Source organism: Ursus maritimus, unplaced genomic scaffold (assembly GCF_017311325.1).
Source record: "Ursus maritimus isolate PB19 unplaced genomic scaffold, ASM1731132v1 scaffold_14, whole genome shotgun sequence".
NCBI classification, from domain to species: Eukaryota; Metazoa; Chordata; class Mammalia; order Carnivora; family Ursidae; genus Ursus; species Ursus maritimus.
This window is the reverse complement of record NW_024423786.1, coordinates 34,898,942-34,918,469: the sequence shown is the minus strand read 5'-3', so window position 1 is coordinate 34,918,469 and position 19,528 is coordinate 34,898,942. Positions and strand designations below refer to the sequence as shown.

The window sequence follows — 19,528 nt, the reverse complement described above, 5'->3', positions numbered from 1 at the left end:
TCAGTAGATTTTTTTTTAATGTTGTCATGGCCCCACTTAGAGAAAATTCAGGCAGGCATAATGTCTTTGCCAGAACTTTCAGTGAGTCACACTATTTTGGAGGCCCACAATTCCCCTATCAGAAACTAAACGGATTCAAACCACATGCAGGAGTGAGGGCTAAGATATTGTGTAGCCTTGTGCTCTCCTGACGGAAGGTTACAGTGACCAAGGAAAACACATAGCCAGTGATATTTCTAGTCCTAAGATTTTATATTACAAAAATAATTCGTTACCTCCCTCCAACAAAGAACTGAACACCATCTTATTTCAACCAGGTTTAGAAGCAAAACAAACTGAAAACAGTTTTTAATTGCCCTTGGTTTTTTCTTGTCTCACATCGCTGATATTTTTTGGTGCCCATTTTATGTAAGCCTCTGACTATGCATTGTAGCAACTTCAGAGGTGAGTAAGACCTAGTTCTATAAGCTTGGATTGCTTTGGACAGTGTGAACTATACTTAGGCTTTATCTTAGAGCCTCTCAGCTTAGTCTTTTGCAAGCATTCCTTAATCAACCCTAATGGAGGTTCTCTAATGCTTGGTGTCAAAGGCCCCTCCCTGATTCTCAGCATTGCTCATTTCCATGGATGGAGACATCTTCCGAAAGAGCGCTTTCAAAATTTGCAGAAGACATATTGACAAGAGTTGTCTAATAATTAGGTGAGTGGGCTCATTAGGAAGAGGGTCATTAATGAAGCCATTCAAGGAAAGGTCAGATATTATTGTAGAAATTCCCTGAGCAGGTGGAATTTTAGAGGAGATTATCACTTAGTTTCTTTTCAGGACTGAGATTCTTGGAGTCTACTCCTCTGTACCCTCACCCATACACATATGTGTTCTCATGTACGGATGTCCAGGTGACTAGAGGTCTCTATGTTTGTTTGTATAACACTTTATTGCCCAAAATATCAACTGAGAGACAATGATTCTCATCCTGCTGCAAACCTATCCATGTCTTCTTTTTATCATGCAATGTCGCGATACTTTCTCGATCTTCTAAGAAAAAAGTAGAACTTGGCTTGCTAGATTAGGACTGGAAGCATCAAGTTATCCTTTTCTGACAGGATGAATCTTGCTCCAAGCCAGACAGGGAAAGGAGAGGCGGGAAGTAAGAGTTGTGAGTCATCGGCCCTTGTGTAGAAGACTTATGTCTGAGAAAAAAAAACCAGATTCTGGTTAATTGAGACTGTTGTAGAATTGGTTTTTGGCACGTGGGGTTTTCACCGAACTTTCAATGAAATCCTATAATGAAAAGGAATTTACCTTGTTCATGGTCAAGTTAAGGATGACTTAATATCTTAGGAGATTTCATTCTCCCTTTGGATTCGGCTAAGCTGTTAAACATCACCAAGTTCAAGTGCGGTGGTGGGGCTCTCCCTCATTTTTTCTACCGTGTGTTGATTACCTGTACACATTGGAAAAGAAACTGGTCTTTGTTACTGCTTAGACTTGAGCCAGGAGAAAATTCTCAATTGCTTTGGTCATAAATGTATTCAGATTCAGGTCTGCCTTCTCCCTGTTTCCCAATTCAACTGGATTCCATTCCTTGAACACCTTCTATAAGGCAAGCACTGCACTAACAATTATTAACCTAGGGGGTTTGAAACTTCTGCTCAGTGTCTTTTAATTTATGGGTATTGGAATCCCTGTTAGTAATTGAGAATCTCTTAATAGTAGTGCCATATTGTTACCACATTAATTAGAGTTTGGAGCGAGGATTGCATTCTGAGTCTATCCCTGATGACGATGGTTTTGCAAAGAAAAACTGGGCTTGAAATTAGAATTTTATAAATCAGTGAAGTCATAACCAACAAATCACAGCTGTAATTCCCAATGTGTGAAACAATTTCAAAACCTTATCTCATGTAGCTCTCCATGGCTGTATTCAGAGAGGCAATGTAAATATGATCATTGACACAAGTAAACGCTGTAATTAGTAACCACAAATCACAAAAAGAGGTGTTCCCTCCAATGGTGCTTAATAATTTTGATGTGAAGAGCCTGGACTCCCCCCAACCCAGTGTGGTGTGAGAACTCAGTGCACTGATTCTTTCAACTGAAAGGACTATCTACACAGCACCTATGGCCTCGCAGAGTTGGCGTACTCTGGGTTCTGGGAACCAAGCACCAGCACCAGCTGCTGAATCGGTGACTATAGGCCAGTACGATTATTCTCTTAACCTGTGCGCATAACTCTCTGTATTTTTGTTGTGATGGTTTCTCTTCTTTCAGGAATAGTCAACAAAAGCAACGTGGTCACAGCGAGTACCTCCATCCAGCTCCTGGATGAACGGAAATCTCCTGTGGTGGCAGGTAAAGGATGGGTTTTAATCAGTCAATATAAATAAGCATGGCATCCATTCATCTGGCCAACCAGCTACTTCTCTGCGGCGTGTTTGTGCTTCACAAAGTAAGTTTTGAAAGGAAACAAAAATTAAAAATTACTTCTTCCGTAGCTTAGTGTCATCTTCGCCAATTAAAGATTCTGACAGCTGGTTATGTTGGACGTAACAACAGAAATCTTTCCCAGTACTCTTCTTCTTAAACCTGAGCCAGTAAGAAACTGTCGGTACACGCAGAGGAGAATTTCTTGAACGTAGGCCGCGTGCTCATTTAAAGTAAGCTCCAGATCTCCTGCCGCTGCATCATTGGGATAACAGTGGGCATTCTAGGAAAGCGTGGGTTTGTTTTGGGCGCACACAAGCTGAAATGTGCCTTCTGTGGACAGCCTGAGATTTTCCACCCCTCTTATCCTGCTGAGGAATTAGAGTTAGATGTATCTGCAGGTGCCAGATTTGGGACCAGGAGAAAGCCAAAACATTTCACGATGGGGAGTCTTGAACTGTCCAAGAAATCCTGTCTCTGGCTTTTGCCATCTCTCTCAGTCTCAAGGGTGGCGGTAGAGATCTGTGGGAGTGGGGGCCTTTCATTGCTGGTATTTGGCCTAAAGGGTCTGAAACTGCCACAAGTGTTCCTTGGGGGACAGCTGCTGACAAAAATGGAGTCTATAAGTCTGTCTGGCACATCATGTATTTCTGATATTGTTGGAGCCATTGGTTGATGGATGGGCAAGACCCTGCAAGCACCATCCTGATATTGGTTAGATTTACCGAAGGGAGTTGTTCTGGTTCCAGGCAGCTCCCTCGATAAGTTGTACGGTAGGTGGACTTTGAACATCAACTGTTGTGTCTTTGCACACTGTGAATGTTTGTGGGAAGGAATGGAAATGGGGCAGACGTGTTTGAAGTGGTTGTTCTCCGGCTGGGAAACACTGGTCTCCTTTCCCCACTTAATTTCTGACTCAGCCTATACACCATAATCGTATTAGCAGGGATTGAAAGATCTGGGGACCATTGCCCTGGCTATTCTTGGCTTGTTGGTTATGGCAAGGAACACCGTCTTATGTTTCTGAGCTGCAGATCCCCTTGAACTAGGCAGACCTTAACTAATCAGCCAGGAGATAAGGACTCCGAGGATTCATGGCAGCTGTCTACAAATTTTGTCACCTAGCATCTCATGTTCCTTGAAGAAAGTAGGAGATGGGATCATTTAACTCAGTAGGGCTTACTTTTGCTCAAAGGAGGTCAGCCTTGCTTACCCCTAGTGTTACCCTGCCAGCTAGTTCTGCAGGCATGTTATCTCCTTGGAGTGGGGCCACTCCAGCAGCAGCTGTCAAAGACATGGTCTGACCAAAGCAACTGTCCATCTGTTTGGAATTTTCTGAAAACCATTTTCCTTAGGTTTCTCATTCGGTCATCACGAAGGCTGTTCTGTGTTGGCCGTAAGATCACTGTGCCCGTCCCAGCCACCCCCGTCCAAGCTTGCAAACCAAGCTGAAATGTTTCCAAATGCCTATTATTTCGTAAATGTCTGTTGAGCTGAGTATGGGTGAAATGTGGACTCAGCCTGGGTACCGTGTATCCAGTGTGGAGGAGAACGTGAGTTTTGCAAATGGTTTGCTGATCTATACTGGTCTGCTGTGGAGTGACACGGCTGGCCAGAGACCACAGGCAGGTCATGAGACATGGTTTGGCCAACCGTGAGTGGGTGGAAGAGACCTCCTCCTGTTTACTGCTGCTTAGTGTGGATCAACTGGTCCCCATCTTCAGAAGATAATTACAGAGCAAGGCAAAGAAGCAAGGTTATATGAGGAACTGTGTTTAGTACTTACCTTTTAAAACTCGTGGTTATTAACCTTCTTTTGAAGAGTGTGTTTGGTAGATGTAAGTGAAACAGATTTGATCAGTCTGCTCTTGAAGGCCGCCAGGGATGAGGCACCATGAAGGCAGTGACCTCGAGAGGACCCTTGCGTCTCCAAAAGCAGAGCGGCCTCTCCAGCTCTCCCCACAAATTGCATTGACTCTGACTCACCCATCATGTCACTGTGTGATTGGGTTCGGTAACTTTCTTCTGTGTATTTTCCTCAACTTAAGTAGACATTGTTGACTACTCTAAAATAAAAAAGGTCATTTTAATTGGGGAAGAAGCCTTGTTTTGGCACATGAAAATGAATATGTGAGCAGGCCTGTCCCCCACCAGGGTGCCTCCAACAGCAGATGGAACACAGCCAACTGGCAGTAATTTGGGGTTTCAATGAAATCCTTGTGTTAAATTGAAATGTCTCTGGAAGGAAAGGTGTACAACTTTGCAAATAACGATCAAGGATGACTTTGAAAGGCTGCACCGCTCTCAGGCCTGATCTGGTGTTCTCACGTTCATTGGCTTTGTGTGTCTCTTTGGGAAAGAAAGAGTTTCTTGCTTTGTTTTGTTTTGTTTTTGCTTTATTCTCTCTTTTTTTTCTTTCGTTCTTTTTTTTTTCTTGTTGTCTTTTTTAAACAAAAACATTTAGATACTCATCTGTCAATGACATCTTTGAAGAAAGGGCAGTCAAACTGGGCAGGATTCCATTTGTGCGTCAGCCTTGGTGCATAAATGGGTCCCATCCATCTTCTTGGCCTATGACATTGCTTACAGTCCTTCTCTTGAGGGACCTGCCAACTTTCCAGCTGCCACTAGTGTGCTGAATTTTCTTAATTGCTTTCCCACTGCAAAGGAAGAAGTGGTAGGACTTTCTCTTTGGCCTACCAAGTCTTTCCAGAGCCCTGGAGCCTTCTGTGCATGTCAGGCCCCTCATCCATTTTTCTGTTGTTGTTAGGAGCGCAAATCTCGGACTGTAAAGTCCACCTAGGTTTGTCACGCCCTCTGTCACTAGCTAAATGTGTGGTCTTGGGTCTCTGAAGGTCTATCTAAAGTAAGATTGGGATCATTACCTCCCTCACCTTACTCTGGCTTGATTTGGGGATAAAATGAGAAACGAAATGAAATACTGGAGTATGAAGAAGTATAAATATATCCGTTTTGATCTTCAAGTAGGCAGCATGTTCATTCACTCATTTATTCACTATCTATTTCCTGCCCCCCTTCTTTTACCAGGCACTCTAAATATACTCCAGTAACAACCAGGCTCCACAATGACATTCCCTCCTTCCCCTACACACCTGTAAAATAGAAGTTATTTTTAAAGCCACGTCCACACAGAGCAGGTGAATAGAAAAGCTGGACAATTATCTAGAAGGTCTCGAAGGTCAAAGACTTTGTTCTTTTCCTCTCCTGTTGCTCAGAACAGAGCCCTGTAGAGTACCTGGGACATAGTGGAGTGATCCTCAATGAGAATTCTAGAAAATGAATTGAACTTATAAAAACCTGTTTTGCCCTCGCTTAGTTATTATTGACTTGAGTTCCATAAATTACGTGGATTGTGGTGTTAATTCTCTACTCTGCTCTTAATGGGGAGACTGGGCCCTATTGACCATAGTCACGGACGCTGCTTCTCCCATGCAAGGATGGAAATGACATGGAGAGAAAAGAAATGCACAGAGGGAAGAACTGAATCACCAGGGAAGGTGGAACTGTGCAGGGAACTTCTCCCCTACTTGAATGGTTTGTCCTATCCCCCTGTTCTCCTTCTGGACTCGCTCCGTCAAATACACAATACAGCATCTCAGTTTTCTCTAAAGAAGTTCAGATTTTGAGATTTTTAAAATAACAGTTAATAAATTCTGATTTTTTAGTGCATTTGCCTTACAATGTAAATTTTAGCATATCAAAATCTAGAACCTCTTCTACAAGTGTTCCAGTTTGACTTCTTAAGTAAGATTTAAAATCTCTCCAAGGGCAAGGACGGTCCCAATTCTCTGTATTCCCAGGGCTAAGCACAAAGGTTGACATGCGGTAAATTTGTCAAAAATAGTGGCAGAATAAATAACTCAGGGAAGATGGGCTTCATTTTCCCCTGTCATATGTAGGTACATCAGTGCAAATTGTACCGTCCAGACAAAGGGAACACAGTGTTTGACGAAAACTCCAAGAGGTGCGGTCAGCAGCTACAACTCCAATCCACGCTCTAGTAATCTGATACAAGCCACTATGGATATTTTAAGGAATAGAAAAGCCGGTTAGTGCCCCCTCCTAATGGCAGCTGTGCCAGCCCAGTAGTTATCTCTACATCAGTAAATGTCTTTTCTGAGGTCTGAGCATTGAAGTGATGCTTAGAATAGCTAATCTGATCAACAGCAGGGGGGAAAAAAAAGCAGGTAAGAGACCATAGAGGCATTGTTTTCCTACAGAAACAGTTTTTTTGCGGTGTGACTTACGTACTAAAAATTCACCTATGTAAAGCCTAAGATTCAATTATTTTTAGTACATTGGGGGGAGCTCTGATCTGCCAGTCTATTTCTTTGCAAGAAACACGTTAAAAAACAAAACAAAACACTTTAAATCCATTCATTGGGGGGTATTTGAAAATGGGGTGATGTGGTCTCATTTGCATAATTCTATGCAGTACAATGAATGAGAATGATTGATGTTAGGACAGAAGATCTCATTTTAACCAGCTACTTAGGAATAAGATAAACATTGTGGGCCGCTAGCCATTGTCAGGTACGTGATATTTAAACTGAGTGTACTGTTTAATAGGAACTCTTCATTGGAAATGGGTGAATAATGGTTGGCAAGATGTTATAGGCGAATAATCAGGTTAATAATATTCACATATGTGGGGTATATGAGTTAACTACTATGCCAGGAATTACGTGTCCGGTCTGCGTCACTAAACTTCTAGTTTGCCAGGTCTGAGCAAAAGGAGTGTTTCGTCTTCGCAGAATTAATACTTACCCATTAGATCTCAATCAGGGGCAATCCCCTCCCACCCAGGGGACATTCGATAGCACGTAGAAACATTTTTGTCCCAACCGGCCAAGAGGGGGATGCTACTGGCATCTAGTGGATAGAGGTCAGGGATGCTGTGGAACATTCTATAAGACACAGGACAGCCCCTGACAATGGTAAAGAATTACCTGGCCCCAAATGTTAGTAGGGGAGAGCTTGAGAAATGACAGGCAAACTTCAATTTGTAGCTCTTTCAAATTCAAATTCAAATTCAAAATGTTTTCCCTTATAGGTTCATTTATAAAAAGATCTTTACCGTTTCTTCATTTTGTAAGTAGGTTATTCAATGAATGTGTATCTAGCACGTACTGTGGACATAGTGCTGGGGGTAGAGCTGGGAACAAGCACCCTTGAGGTCCATGGGAGCGTCTGGGGGGATTGTTGGTTGATACAATAAGAGGGCACTGTTGGCATGCCGTCGTCCCTGGAGGCTGGGGTGACAGCCTCCCAGTGAAGAATCCTTCCACCCAAATGCCACAGCACTCCCTGAAAACACTGAGTAAGACCAAGATGCTGCCCACGGCGAGTTCTGTTCGTGTGGGAGATACAAACAACAGACACGTATTGCATGAATGGGAGAAAAGGTGGGAGGAGGGAGAGAGGGAGGGCCCCAGAGTAGTAAATGCTCTATAGATAATAGACTGGGATTGGGCACCTGGTGGCTCAGTGGGTAAAGCTTCTGTCTTCCGCTCAGGTCATGATCCCAGGGTCCTGAGATCGAGTCCCGCATCGGTCTCCCTGCTCAGTGGGGAGTTTGCCTTTCCCTCTCCCTCTGCCCCTCCCCACTGCTTGTGCTCTCACTCTCTCTCAAACGAATAAATTTTAAGAACCTTAAAAAGAAAGGAAAAGAAGAGAAAACAGGCCAGGATGAAGACATGAGGTGATGTTGGCAGTGGCAAAGGCAGGGACGCGTGCTCATCTCCACACATGTATGTTTGGCTGTGCCGCGGGGGCCTTGCTTCTCCAGACTGGGGAGTGGGGCAGGTCTGGGAAGGCCTGACAGGAGCAGAGTTCTAAATGGTGAGATGCAGCCATCATGCCAAGATCTGCGGGAAGGGCATTCCAGGCAGACCGAACGAGCTTCTCCAAGAATCTTGAATGAGATCCCTCATACATGTCGTAGCCACGTTCCAGGTGGGTACTCGGAGACGCAGACCAGGATCTCAGGTTTCAGGGGTATTTAGTAGGATCTTCAAGCAGGGCTGACAGGCAGGTGGGCAGATGACCCAGGGAGAGGTGGGGCACCCAAGGCAGGTCTTCGTTCTAAATGTCAGCTCTGAGGTAAGGCTTTTTATGTGTTTGGCATTTGGTTTTCTCTTCTTCTTTTTTTTAAGCTGACAAATAGGAGCAAGGCAGGGGCAAAAGGAGGGCTAAGCCAGGATGACTGACAACAGCAAACATCATAGAAATGGGTTAATGGTGGAGCTGCCAATTATGCTGCATTTCCAGTCGCCACATAGAACAGCTGCTCTGCATACCACCGTAGGCTGGGATGGGGGCACGGTAAGGATTCCTGTTCCAGGAATAAAAATAGCCCAGCATTTTGAGAAACTGGATCCTGTGTGCTAACTCCCCAGGATACTCACTGCCAAGAGTCACTGTCCTTTTATAAAGCTTATCAAAAGCTCCAGCATGTCCTCCACCCAAAAATCGGTGGCAGAATTTTCAGGTAACGGGCCCTCACGCCTGGCTTGTGCGTTCTGAATCGGCAAGTTGAGACCCCTCTTTTCAAGGTCATGGTGTGATTTGGGCATTAAAGCCAATATGAACCAAGGGTTTGGTGGTGAGCCCAGGGCCCTTTTGCCTTTCTTGTAAAACGAGGGTGGTCGGTGCTTTAGTCGGATTTCTAAAACAGCCTCGTTTTTAAAAAGGGAGATTCGTTTCATCATCACAGAAAAGGAAAGGAATTTACCAGTAATGGAGAATGACTTACACCCAGGTTCTGTCTGGCTTTAGGGGACCCCTCTGGTTCCTGTCGAGAGAAATAAATTCGTTTATATAGATCCAGTGCTCGGCAAATGCTTACAGTGACTGCTCGATCCTGAGTAGCCGCTAAATTATCATTGCTATTGCTTCTGTTGTTAGAACGACAACGGTTAGAACGACTCACTCTCCAGTGCTTATTGTCACGTGCTGTTCCCTGTGAGCACTTGCATAAGAGATGCCATTACGGTGTCTTGATATGTTTCACAAAACTTTGAAATGCACACGCTCAGGCGCCTACGCCCTAGAACAGAGGCTGGCCCATTATGGCCCATGGGACCGAATCTGGGCTGCAGCCAATTTTGTTTTGTTGTCTTACAGTTTTATTGAGATATATTTCACATACTATAAAATTCACCCATGCAAACTGTACAGTTTATTGGACTTTAGTGTATTCACAGAGTTGTGCAACCATCACCACAATCTAATTTTAAATTAGAACAATTTCTGGGCGCCTGGGTGGCTCAGTTGGTTAAGCGTCTGACTCTTGGTTTCAGCTCAGGTCATGATCTCACCGTCGGGAGACGGAGCCCCATGTTGGACTTCACACTCAGTGCAGAGTCTGCTTCAGATTCTCTCTCCCTTTCCCTCTGCTTCTCCCCCTCTTGTGCTCTCTCAAATAAATAAATAAATAAATAAATGATTTTAGAATGATTTCAGCATCCCAGAAAGAATCCCTTGTACACACACACTCTCATTCTTGGTATCCTATTCCCTACCCCAGCCATCGGGTACCACAAACTCACTCCTTGTCTCTATGGATTTGCCTATTCTGGACATCGCAAATAAATGGAAACACACAGGATATGGCCTTGTGTGATCAGCTTCTTTACTTAGCTAAATGTTTTCAAGGTCAACCCACATTGTAGTGTAGGTCAATACTTTGTTTCTTTTTTTTTTTTAAAGATTTTATTTATTTATTCAACAGAGATAGAGACAGCCAGCGAGAGAGGGAACACAAGCAGGGGGAGTGGGAGAGGAAGAAGCAGGCTCCTAGCGGAGGAGCCCGATGTGGGGCTCGATCCCGTAACGCCGGGATCACGCCCTGAGCTGAAGGCAGACGCTTAACCGCTGTGCCACCCAGGTGCCCCAATACTTTGTTTCTTTACTGCCAAATGATATTCCATTGTTTGTACATACACTGTCTTGTTTATCCATTCATCGGCTGATGGATATTTGGGTTCCCATTTTTTTTTTTTTAAGATTTTATTTATTTATTCGACAGAGATAGAGACAGCCAGCGAGAGAGGGAACACAAGCAGGGGGAGTGGGAGAGGAAGAAGCAGGCTCATAGCAGAAGAGCCTGATGTGGGGCTCGATCCCAGATCGCTGGGATCACGCCCTGAGCCGAAGGCAGACGCTTAACCGCTGTGCCACCCAGTCGCCCCTGGGTTCCCATTTTTTAGCTATTATTAACAATGTTGATATGAGCATTCCTATACGAGTTTTTGTGTTGTTATAGATTTCCATTTCTCTTGGGTAGGAGACACCTAAGAGTGGAATTTTGGTGTCATATGGTCCCTCTATGTTTGATATTTTGAAAACCTATCAAGCCGTCTTCCAAAGTGGCTGCATTTCACATTTTACAGTCCCATCAGCAATGTGTGAGGGTTCCAATTTTTCCACATCTTTACCAACACTTGCTATTATCTGTCTTCTCTCTTTTAGCCATCCTAGTGGGTGCGAAGTGATTTGCATTTCCCTAGTAACTAATTACGTTGAGCCTCTTTTCCTGTGCTACTTGCATTTATTCATTGGAGGAATGTCTTTTCAGATCCATTACCCATATTTCAATTATATTATGTATCTTTTTATTGTTGAGATAGGAGTTCTTTACATATTCTGGATATAAGTACTTTGATATCTACCAGCTGTTTTTGTAAACAACATTTTTTTTGAAATACATATTGAAGTACATATTGCTTATATACTCCTTCCTGTTAAAATGGCAGAGCTCAGTAGTTGGATACAGACCATATGCACTACAAAGCCGAGAATATTTACTACCTGACCCTTTATGGAAAAATGTTGCCATTCCTGCTTTAGGTGAAAATATGTCACAATCTATTTAAAAAAAAAAAAAAAACAACATAAAACACTAATTTGTTCACTCACTTATTTCACCATCTTTTTATCTTATCAAATGGAAGTGGATATTTAAATAAAATCAGAAGCTATTAAGTAAATATTGAAGACAGAGCTTCATGTATCGGAAGGTGCCTATCTGTTGTGCCTAGTGTTTTTGTATATGTGGTTACACAGAAATCCCAATCAAAGATCCTAAGCTTTCTAAAAATATATGCTCTTGTTGTCAGTCAAGACCGTGATTTACTTAATCTTCACTAGTTTATAAACGTCTGAACAGTGTAATCAGCATAATACTTGGTAGAGCATTGGAAATGCCCTCACATGCTTTGGTGGAAAACAGTTTATGGGTTGGTTTTTTTTTTTTCCCCAACATGGCTCATGAGAGATTTGGGGATTTATTTAGCTGCCTTTATCCAGGCAAATCTCCTAGTGACCTTGTTGGGATCTTGATCTTATTTAAGACTAGAATATATGTGACTCATGCTAAGTGAAGTGCCCACAGAGGATAAATGAGCTGACATGAATCTCCCCTCCCTGGAAGAGAGGGATAGGCATCAACAGAGCCCGCAGCAGGAGCGTAAGTGCTCTGACAGTCAGTCTGAGGACTCTCCTACTCATGGAAAGTGCTTTGGCCAGGTGGTGGTGGGAAAGGGACAGTGCTGATCAAAGGCTTGGAATTGTCATGGCCTCCCAAAGTCTGTGCCCACCACGAGCTCCTGGGTTCTATTCTGGATGAAAAGTTCTGCATGAGACCAGGATCGGCATCTAATTGTTATTCCTACTTCGAGACCAAATTATCTGTGAACAGGCTGAGGCAGATGGGGGTATACAATTGTCTTTAAACAAAAAACAAACAAAAAACAAAAAAAAATTGGAATTAATCCACAGTTTGTGGTCATTTTCTATGCTTTTTCTTCACTAACCTATTCCTACCGACTTCCAGATTTGTGCTGGTTTAGTCAGGTTTTTAAGCCAAAATTATTTTTGTTATTGAATTATTTTGTGTCATGCATTTCTTGCTCCATTATGCTGTATGATCTTCCCACATCCCCCCTCCCTCATTCTCTCCAGAACCCACCCCAGACAGGTTTCATCCACAGTGAAGTGCTTCTCCTCAAGGTTACCTATAACTTCCACATTATGGAATCCAAACAGCAAACATTTATTATCTCACAGTTTCTGTGAGTCAGGTGTGTGGGTGAAGTTTAGCTGGGTCCTCAGGCTTGGGGTCTCTTACAAAGGCTACAATCCAAGTGCTGTCTCATGGTCTCTCATGGGGCTGTAGTGAAAATGTCGTTGGGGCTGTGGTCTCATCTGAAGGCTCAACAAACAGAGTAAATGCTTCCACATTCACTCCTGAGAAGCTTAGGAGTGTTCAGTCCTCTCTGGTTGTTGGTCAGCGACCTCCCTTGCCATATGCCTCTCTCCACAGGTCAACTCACAATGTGTTAGTGACTTTCCTCAGAACAAACAAGAGAGGGTGAGCAAGACGGGAGCCAGAGTTTGTTGTTGTTGTTGTTGTTGTTGTTGTTGTTGTTGTTGTTTGGTTACTTAGTCTTGGAAGAGATACTCTAGGCCATGTACCATATATTCTGTTTGCTAGGAACAAGTAGCTGGTTCCTGCCCACACCCAAAGACAGGCAGTTGAACAAGGGCATGAGTACCATTAAGAGTCATCTTAAAAGCTGCCACAACCCACAGGGTCCTGCATGATTTGACCCCTAGTTACTCTCTAACCTCAGCTCCTTCTATTTCCACCTTTACTCACTCAGCCACATTTCCCTTATTTTGTTCTTCAAGCACATTAAACTTGCTCCTATGTCAGGGCCTTTCCACCTGCTGTACCTTCTCTCTGGAACAGTTTTCCTCTAGATATCTTCACCAATGCCTCCATCTTTTCCTTCAAGTTTTTGCTCAACTGTTTTGTGAGAGGGATTTCCTGATCACCATGTATAAAGTGGAAACTCTTCTTCTCCCATAATTGCAGTACTCTGTGCCCCACACACCTGCTTTTCCACTGCCTGATATATATTTCCTATGTCTTTATCTTCTCCTTCTGTGAGATGTTAAGTTCCATGGAGCATATACTTTATATTTTTTGTTCTCTGCTTCATCTCTGATACTTAGAAAATTGCCTGGCATGCAGAAGTTGCTTAGAGATTTGTCAAGTTATTGACTTTGCATTGTTTTGTAACCATATTAGCTAAATCATTCAGACTTAACTCTGACTTTAATTGATTTTAGTGCTTATCGCTGGCACTCGGATGGCATGACTCCCACATTTTTAAGATCTCCTTGCACTCCTTCTCCCCCTCCCCTTTCCTCTTTCCTTTTATAATTTGTCCCTTGAATAATTAAAGTAGATCTTGGGTCATTTTTCTTCAAAAGCAATGTATAGGTGGCATGCTTCCAGAGCCACTACATATCTGAGAATTGCAATCTCAGTTTGGTGCCTTGTTAAGTTTCATTTTTTATTTCTTTGGTTGGTTTCTGGACTTCAGAATTTTTTTGAACAAACAAATTTGTTTGTTCTTTAAAACTTGAAAATTTTACCAGGATCCACTTGCTTTGCTTATGTGTTTTTTTCTCTAATATATACTGATTGAGACTTTCATGTACCAAGCACTAGGCTAGACTAACTTCTAAGATTTTTTTCATTAATCTCTCTTATAGGAAGCTTTTCTTGATCTATATAATTGGAGTTTTTCTTTGGCTCAGGAAAGATACCTTCTCAGATTTTCTTTCCTTCTCTTTGATAAATTCTGATCTATTTATCAGGAAAACCAATTATCCGTATGTTAGTTCTTCACATTTGCTCCTTCATTTCTATCATCTTCTATTGCTTTCATCTCTGTTACTTTCTTCCAAATTCCTGGAGTGAATATTCCCTATTAGGTATTCTGTACCACTGATTCAATATGCTGCAATGTTTCCTTTGTACCTCTGATGGTGGCTGTGGTAGATTTTATTCATTTATCACTTAGTTATATATATATTTTTTATTCATTTATTATTTACTATTATTAGTCACTATTATTTTATTACTCATTATTATTTTATAATTGTTTGCAATTATTTTCTCCTTTGTTTCTTATCAGGGACCGAATATCCTTGCCCATTGCCATATCACTCAGCGTGCCTTCGTACCAGAGCTGTAATGCTTCTGTGCCTCCTTAACTCCAAGCTTAGCCATATACATGTTGTTGCCAATGGAATGCGAGTGGGTATATGACACCAAAATCCAATCAGCAACTTTAAAAATTATACTAGGGTGTGTTTTAAAATAGATCTTTCATACTTCTTCTGCATCTTGTGGGCCTTGATGCCTTTGTTCCTTTTTTTTTTTTTTTTTAGAATATCTTTTAGGAGGATCCATTTAGGTTTCTTTCTTAATTTTAATCACCATTAAAATATAGGATGGTTGCCACTGAACAAGGTGAATGACTTCCCCTTAAGTGTCCCTTCTTGTTGACTTCAGAGTACTCCTTGGAGACTAAGATAGCAGACTAGTTGAGATGCACAGCCTCTAAACAAATATCCAGTGTCTAGCTGTCTTGCATCTAGAGTGGCATTGCAAGACTGGTAAGAGATGCCATGTCCTGCTGCCTGGTGGTCTGGCTACTTAGGTGAACCAAAGTCATCTGTAGGTTTCATTCCTTGTAAGAAACAGTAGATAAAAACTGTAGCCTCTAAATTGTGCTTATCTTACTGTCCTCCCTTCCTTGTATCATCCTGTTATATGCCACATTATTGAGATTTTTCCTTTCCAGTGGAGGAAGACAACAAAGTTTTAATGGCAGGTGTTGTAGGAGTTAAATGTCCGTAGACATCTTATATGGGAGGGAATGGTTTCCCTCTGGTTTGTGAAGCCCCCTGTCTCAGAGGAAAGATACCAGAGTAAGGATGGGTGGTATAGACTTCCTTCCTTTGCATCCCACTAATCTGTGTGATGGTCATATCTCTGCTTTGGGTAGTGGGCATCCCTCCTGGAGACTTGGATATCATTGAGCAGTATTGCCAATTTCTAGATCCTCATAACTTTTTTCTTCTTTGTATTCATGAGCAACACTACTTATTAGGCAGTATCCAATTTCATCATTTTCTCAAGTAGCTGCAAAAGAGTACAGGTGAATTTCTACCCCCCTCCCCCCATTCTAAGAACATCTTTTCCAGCTCAGCAGGGTCATGGTTGATGTAAGAACCTTCATTTTTCTTGGCCTTTTCATCTGGTTTCCTGGGTCTTGGTGGGACCAGAGTTCTGGCAGTGACACACTGGCTGGTGGTTGGGGTTTTTTTCTCTGCCATATTTTAAGGTAAGTGTTGGCAGTGCTAGAAAAGGAACAACTGACTTCTACAAACCTGTCACATCCCAGAAAGTGTTGGGTGTTGGCCTTAGAAAGACCTGCCTCCAAATTCCTGCTCCACTACTTACTAGTGGTACGACCTTGAACAAATAACACAAATCCAGTCTTTCTTCAACTATAAAATGCCCACATGCTTTGGTCAATATGAGACTTAGAGAAAATGAAAATATTACACTTGGGAAACAACTGGCACAAAATTGGGTGCTCAATAAATATTGAATGTGCTATTACAATTAGTATAATAATACCATCGTCTTGATACTGGTGGTTCACACAGAATGCATGAAGAACGGAGGGTCGGGTTGTATTATCCATGTTGACCCCATGCTCCTGCAGCTGCACTTGTCAAGCCTATAACTAATTACCTCTGTGACTTTGGAAAACTCCTGTTCCTTTTCCATGCTTCTATTTGTAAAATAAGGGCATAGAACTATATCAGGATAACAAATATGTTTAATCTTTATTGTTAACTCCAATTGATCAGTACTGGGAACCTAGAAAACAGACTTAAAAGGATTCTGAGGTCATGGCTGGGCTCAGAAGATAAATTTGCCATAATTTATTAGCAATGTCTAGCATGGGTAGGGAGGCTGGTTCTCGCAGCTATCCCAAATTTGCAGGTCTAAACTGAATGTTCTCTAGGGATTTTCTCATCCCAATCATCTGGTTCCTTTTCTGGGTCTTCTTGATGGGCCTTTGTAATTTGGTAACACCCTGTCCATACAAATGAATATTTAGTATCAATGGAGTGAAAAGTATGTGTGGATACTCCAGTTAAGAATCTGAAAGAGGACATCTGAGTGGTGCAATTGGTTAAGTGTCTGACTCTTGGTTTGGGCTCAGGTCATGATCTCAGGGCCCTAGGATCAAGTCCTGCATCAAGCTCCACACTCAGAGGGGAGTCTGCTTGAGAGTCTCGCTCCCTCTGCCTCTCCTGCTTGTGCTCTCTCTCTCTCTCTCAAATAAATAAATAAAATCTTAAAAAAAAAAAAAAAGAATCTGAAAGGAGAAGGGTAGACCATGAAGCTCCTTCTCCAAATGGAATGAGGGTTTCTTTGAGACTTCATTGCAATTTGAGAAAGAAAGAAAAAGAAAAGAAAACACTTTCATCAGAAGGGAAAACAAGATAGTTCCCTAAAGTTATGCATATAAACCGCATCCCAGTGATGCCATCTAGGGTTCGGAATATCATTTACCGGTAGATTTCTGTCTGATAACATTTAGCAATGGATACACTGGTGGGTTTAATCAAACCAGAAACAGTTATTTCCTGATTTCCTATTGAAAGTTATAGGTTTCTAACAGATGTATAATTCTATTAATGTGTGCTACAGGTAGATTATTTTAGAAATTGATTTGTCCACTTCCTTTGATATTCAGGATCTAAGACAACAGTGTCTTATTTCTGGGATAACTTGGTTAACTCGGGTAATGAGATTTGATTTTTATGAATCTTCAGGAGGAAATCATGCGAATCGCTTCTCAGTCTTGCGTTTTTGTAAGGAAAAATAAAACACCTGGTTGTCCATTGGTATTTTATCCATCTTAAGCACAACATTGTTCCTGCAAGTCAGGGATATTCACCTTAGTTTTAAAAGCTTTTCAGGTGTCGATTTGACACTAGGTCTTCCTTCTCTACAATTTCTATGGCAGAGTATATTCTTCATGCTTATTTTTCATATGCCTCACTTCAGAGAGCTACGGCATCTGTTGGGTCCTGCTATGGTGAATTTGTGATCTCTGGCAAAGCACAAGTCACCGGTCTATAGTCATACTGCTCCACTAACTATGATGAAAATAAACGGTATTTTAGACCGTTTTCTCAGAAACAATCAATACTGTATATGAATTTTGTTCACAGCAAACCCTCGGCAAAGCCCAGTGATAGAAGGGCATCTGTAGAGGGGAATTTATGACTATGACAGCAGCAATAAGCAGCTGAAAATAATCTATGAGACATTTTCAAATTGCCCCTCATGAGCTGCAGTCCTTGTGCAAGATAATTTGTGGTTCTCACAGAATACCCTGCAAATTGGGTCTTTCATCTGCGATGTGTTTTATAGTTAAAACATTTCATTTCTCATATTAACAAGTGATAACTCTGCATTTGTTAATCTAAACAATTTGATTTCTATTTTTCTGTGCTGAGAGGCTTGTTGACATTTCAGGGTAAGTAATTATTTTCATTGCCAACTGCTATTTGTGGTGACTGTAGGCAAAAGATAGAAATCTGAATATATATAGGCATTGTGTTAATCATTTTCCGTGAGGACTGTTCGTAAAACAGGAATCTATTTGCCTGAGTGTTCATCTGTACTTAGAAATCTAATAGGACACGGGTGTTGATGAGTGAAGATTCTAGCCACGCTCAGGGTTTTCTGCGGTGTATTGGAAGTTCTCTCATATACCCACCGTGGGCAGAGGGATGGGGTTGACCAGCAGTATCACCAGACCTCTGGCAGAGCACTGTGCACTCGTGGTCTGAAGTCACAGTAGCAAAAGGGAGGATGCGTTATTGGCCTTGGTGGCTCCCAGCTTAGGTAATACCTGTTCAAGTATCTTAGCGCTGGTTGCAAGGATTACATGACGAACGTTCACGAGAACACCTCTCACCATGCCTGATGCCTAGTGTGAGCTCTGGAAACATTTGGTGAAATGGGGATATGGGGCTGGCATATAAAAAGATCTTCTAAATTTCCTTTGTCACGTTGCCTTCTTGGCCAAGGACTTACAGTCCAGGGCAAGGGAAAGAATGATTTTTTTTTTCGCCTGGAAAGCAATCATTCTGTCCTTAGATTGGATGCTCAGCCTTACCCACCAAGGCGCTGCCCAAGGCAGAGCAGAGAGGAGGCACCAGGGCTTGGGATGGAGTTCTTGGGACAGCCAGCTTTCTCTGGGGTCTGTGTTTGATCTGAAAATCCATGCTAATTTTGCAGTCTACTCCTCAACATATTGAAGTTTATTTTAACATTCAGAAAAAAAATTAACCCCAAAGTTGATACTTCTCCCCAGCCCCCCCCCCCCAGAAAATCATGTAGCAAAATTGCTGCTCTAAGATGGTCTATCTTTAGCTTGTGGCACAAGGGGCCCATGCTAGTTGTGAGGCACTGTGGGCAGGTATAGATGGCCTCTGTGATGTTTGGGGGAGCATCAGCGTGTGTCCTGCTGGGTAGGCTGTGGTAGGTTCCTCAGTATTTCCCGTGGCCTCTTCATACCATTGGCCAAGGCTCTGGCTGCATCGGAAAGGGAGAAAATACTCCTGCTTGTGTGGACCTCCCATTCACATTCCAGGTTAGGGAACGGACTACTAATTTAGGATCCAAACTGATTTTTACATGGCCTGAAGGAGTGAATGTAGAGCCAGTACCCTGAATGGCAAATGTGTTTTATCCTTTGAACCAATTCCAATTGATTAGTTCTGGTTGCCTATAGTGCTGTCTTAAGAAGGCATCTGTGTTGCATCAGGGCTCAGCTGGGAGGAGTGCTGGGATTGATTAGCGATGTCTGTCAAGGCCTCTGGAGGGACCGCTGACCCTATATATTCGCCATTCTTTGCTTTTGACATGTCCTTAGCTCCTCTCTGTCAATGATTTTAATACTAACAGGTGACTCTAAGGATGAGATGAGGCATCGTGAGAGAGAGCAGGTAGATGACATTTTAAGAAAGCCTAGCATGAGAAAATGCACATTTACAAAATGCAGAAATCTGGAGCCAATTATTGCCATTACAGAAAGATTCCATGAAAGGCTCCTTTAAATAGCGAGCTCCCCTACTGCATTAAAATGATGATTTAATTTACAAAAATTCACTTTGCATGCAACTCTT

The 19,528-nt window shown here is 42.3% G+C and overlaps 1 protein-coding gene across 1 annotated transcript in view; it reads left to right on the top strand.

Moving 5' to 3' along the window:
* The window catches only part of CACNA2D3 (calcium voltage-gated channel auxiliary subunit alpha2delta 3), an 834,639-nt gene that overhangs the window by 678,268 nt on the left and 136,843 nt on the right, over nucleotides 1-19,528 (top strand). The window contains exon 27 of the mRNA XM_040628675.1: nucleotides 2,273-2,353. Coding sequence (XP_040484609.1) covers nucleotides 2,273-2,353 — 81 coding nt within the window. The remainder of the gene's footprint in view (nucleotides 1-2,272; nucleotides 2,354-19,528) is intronic.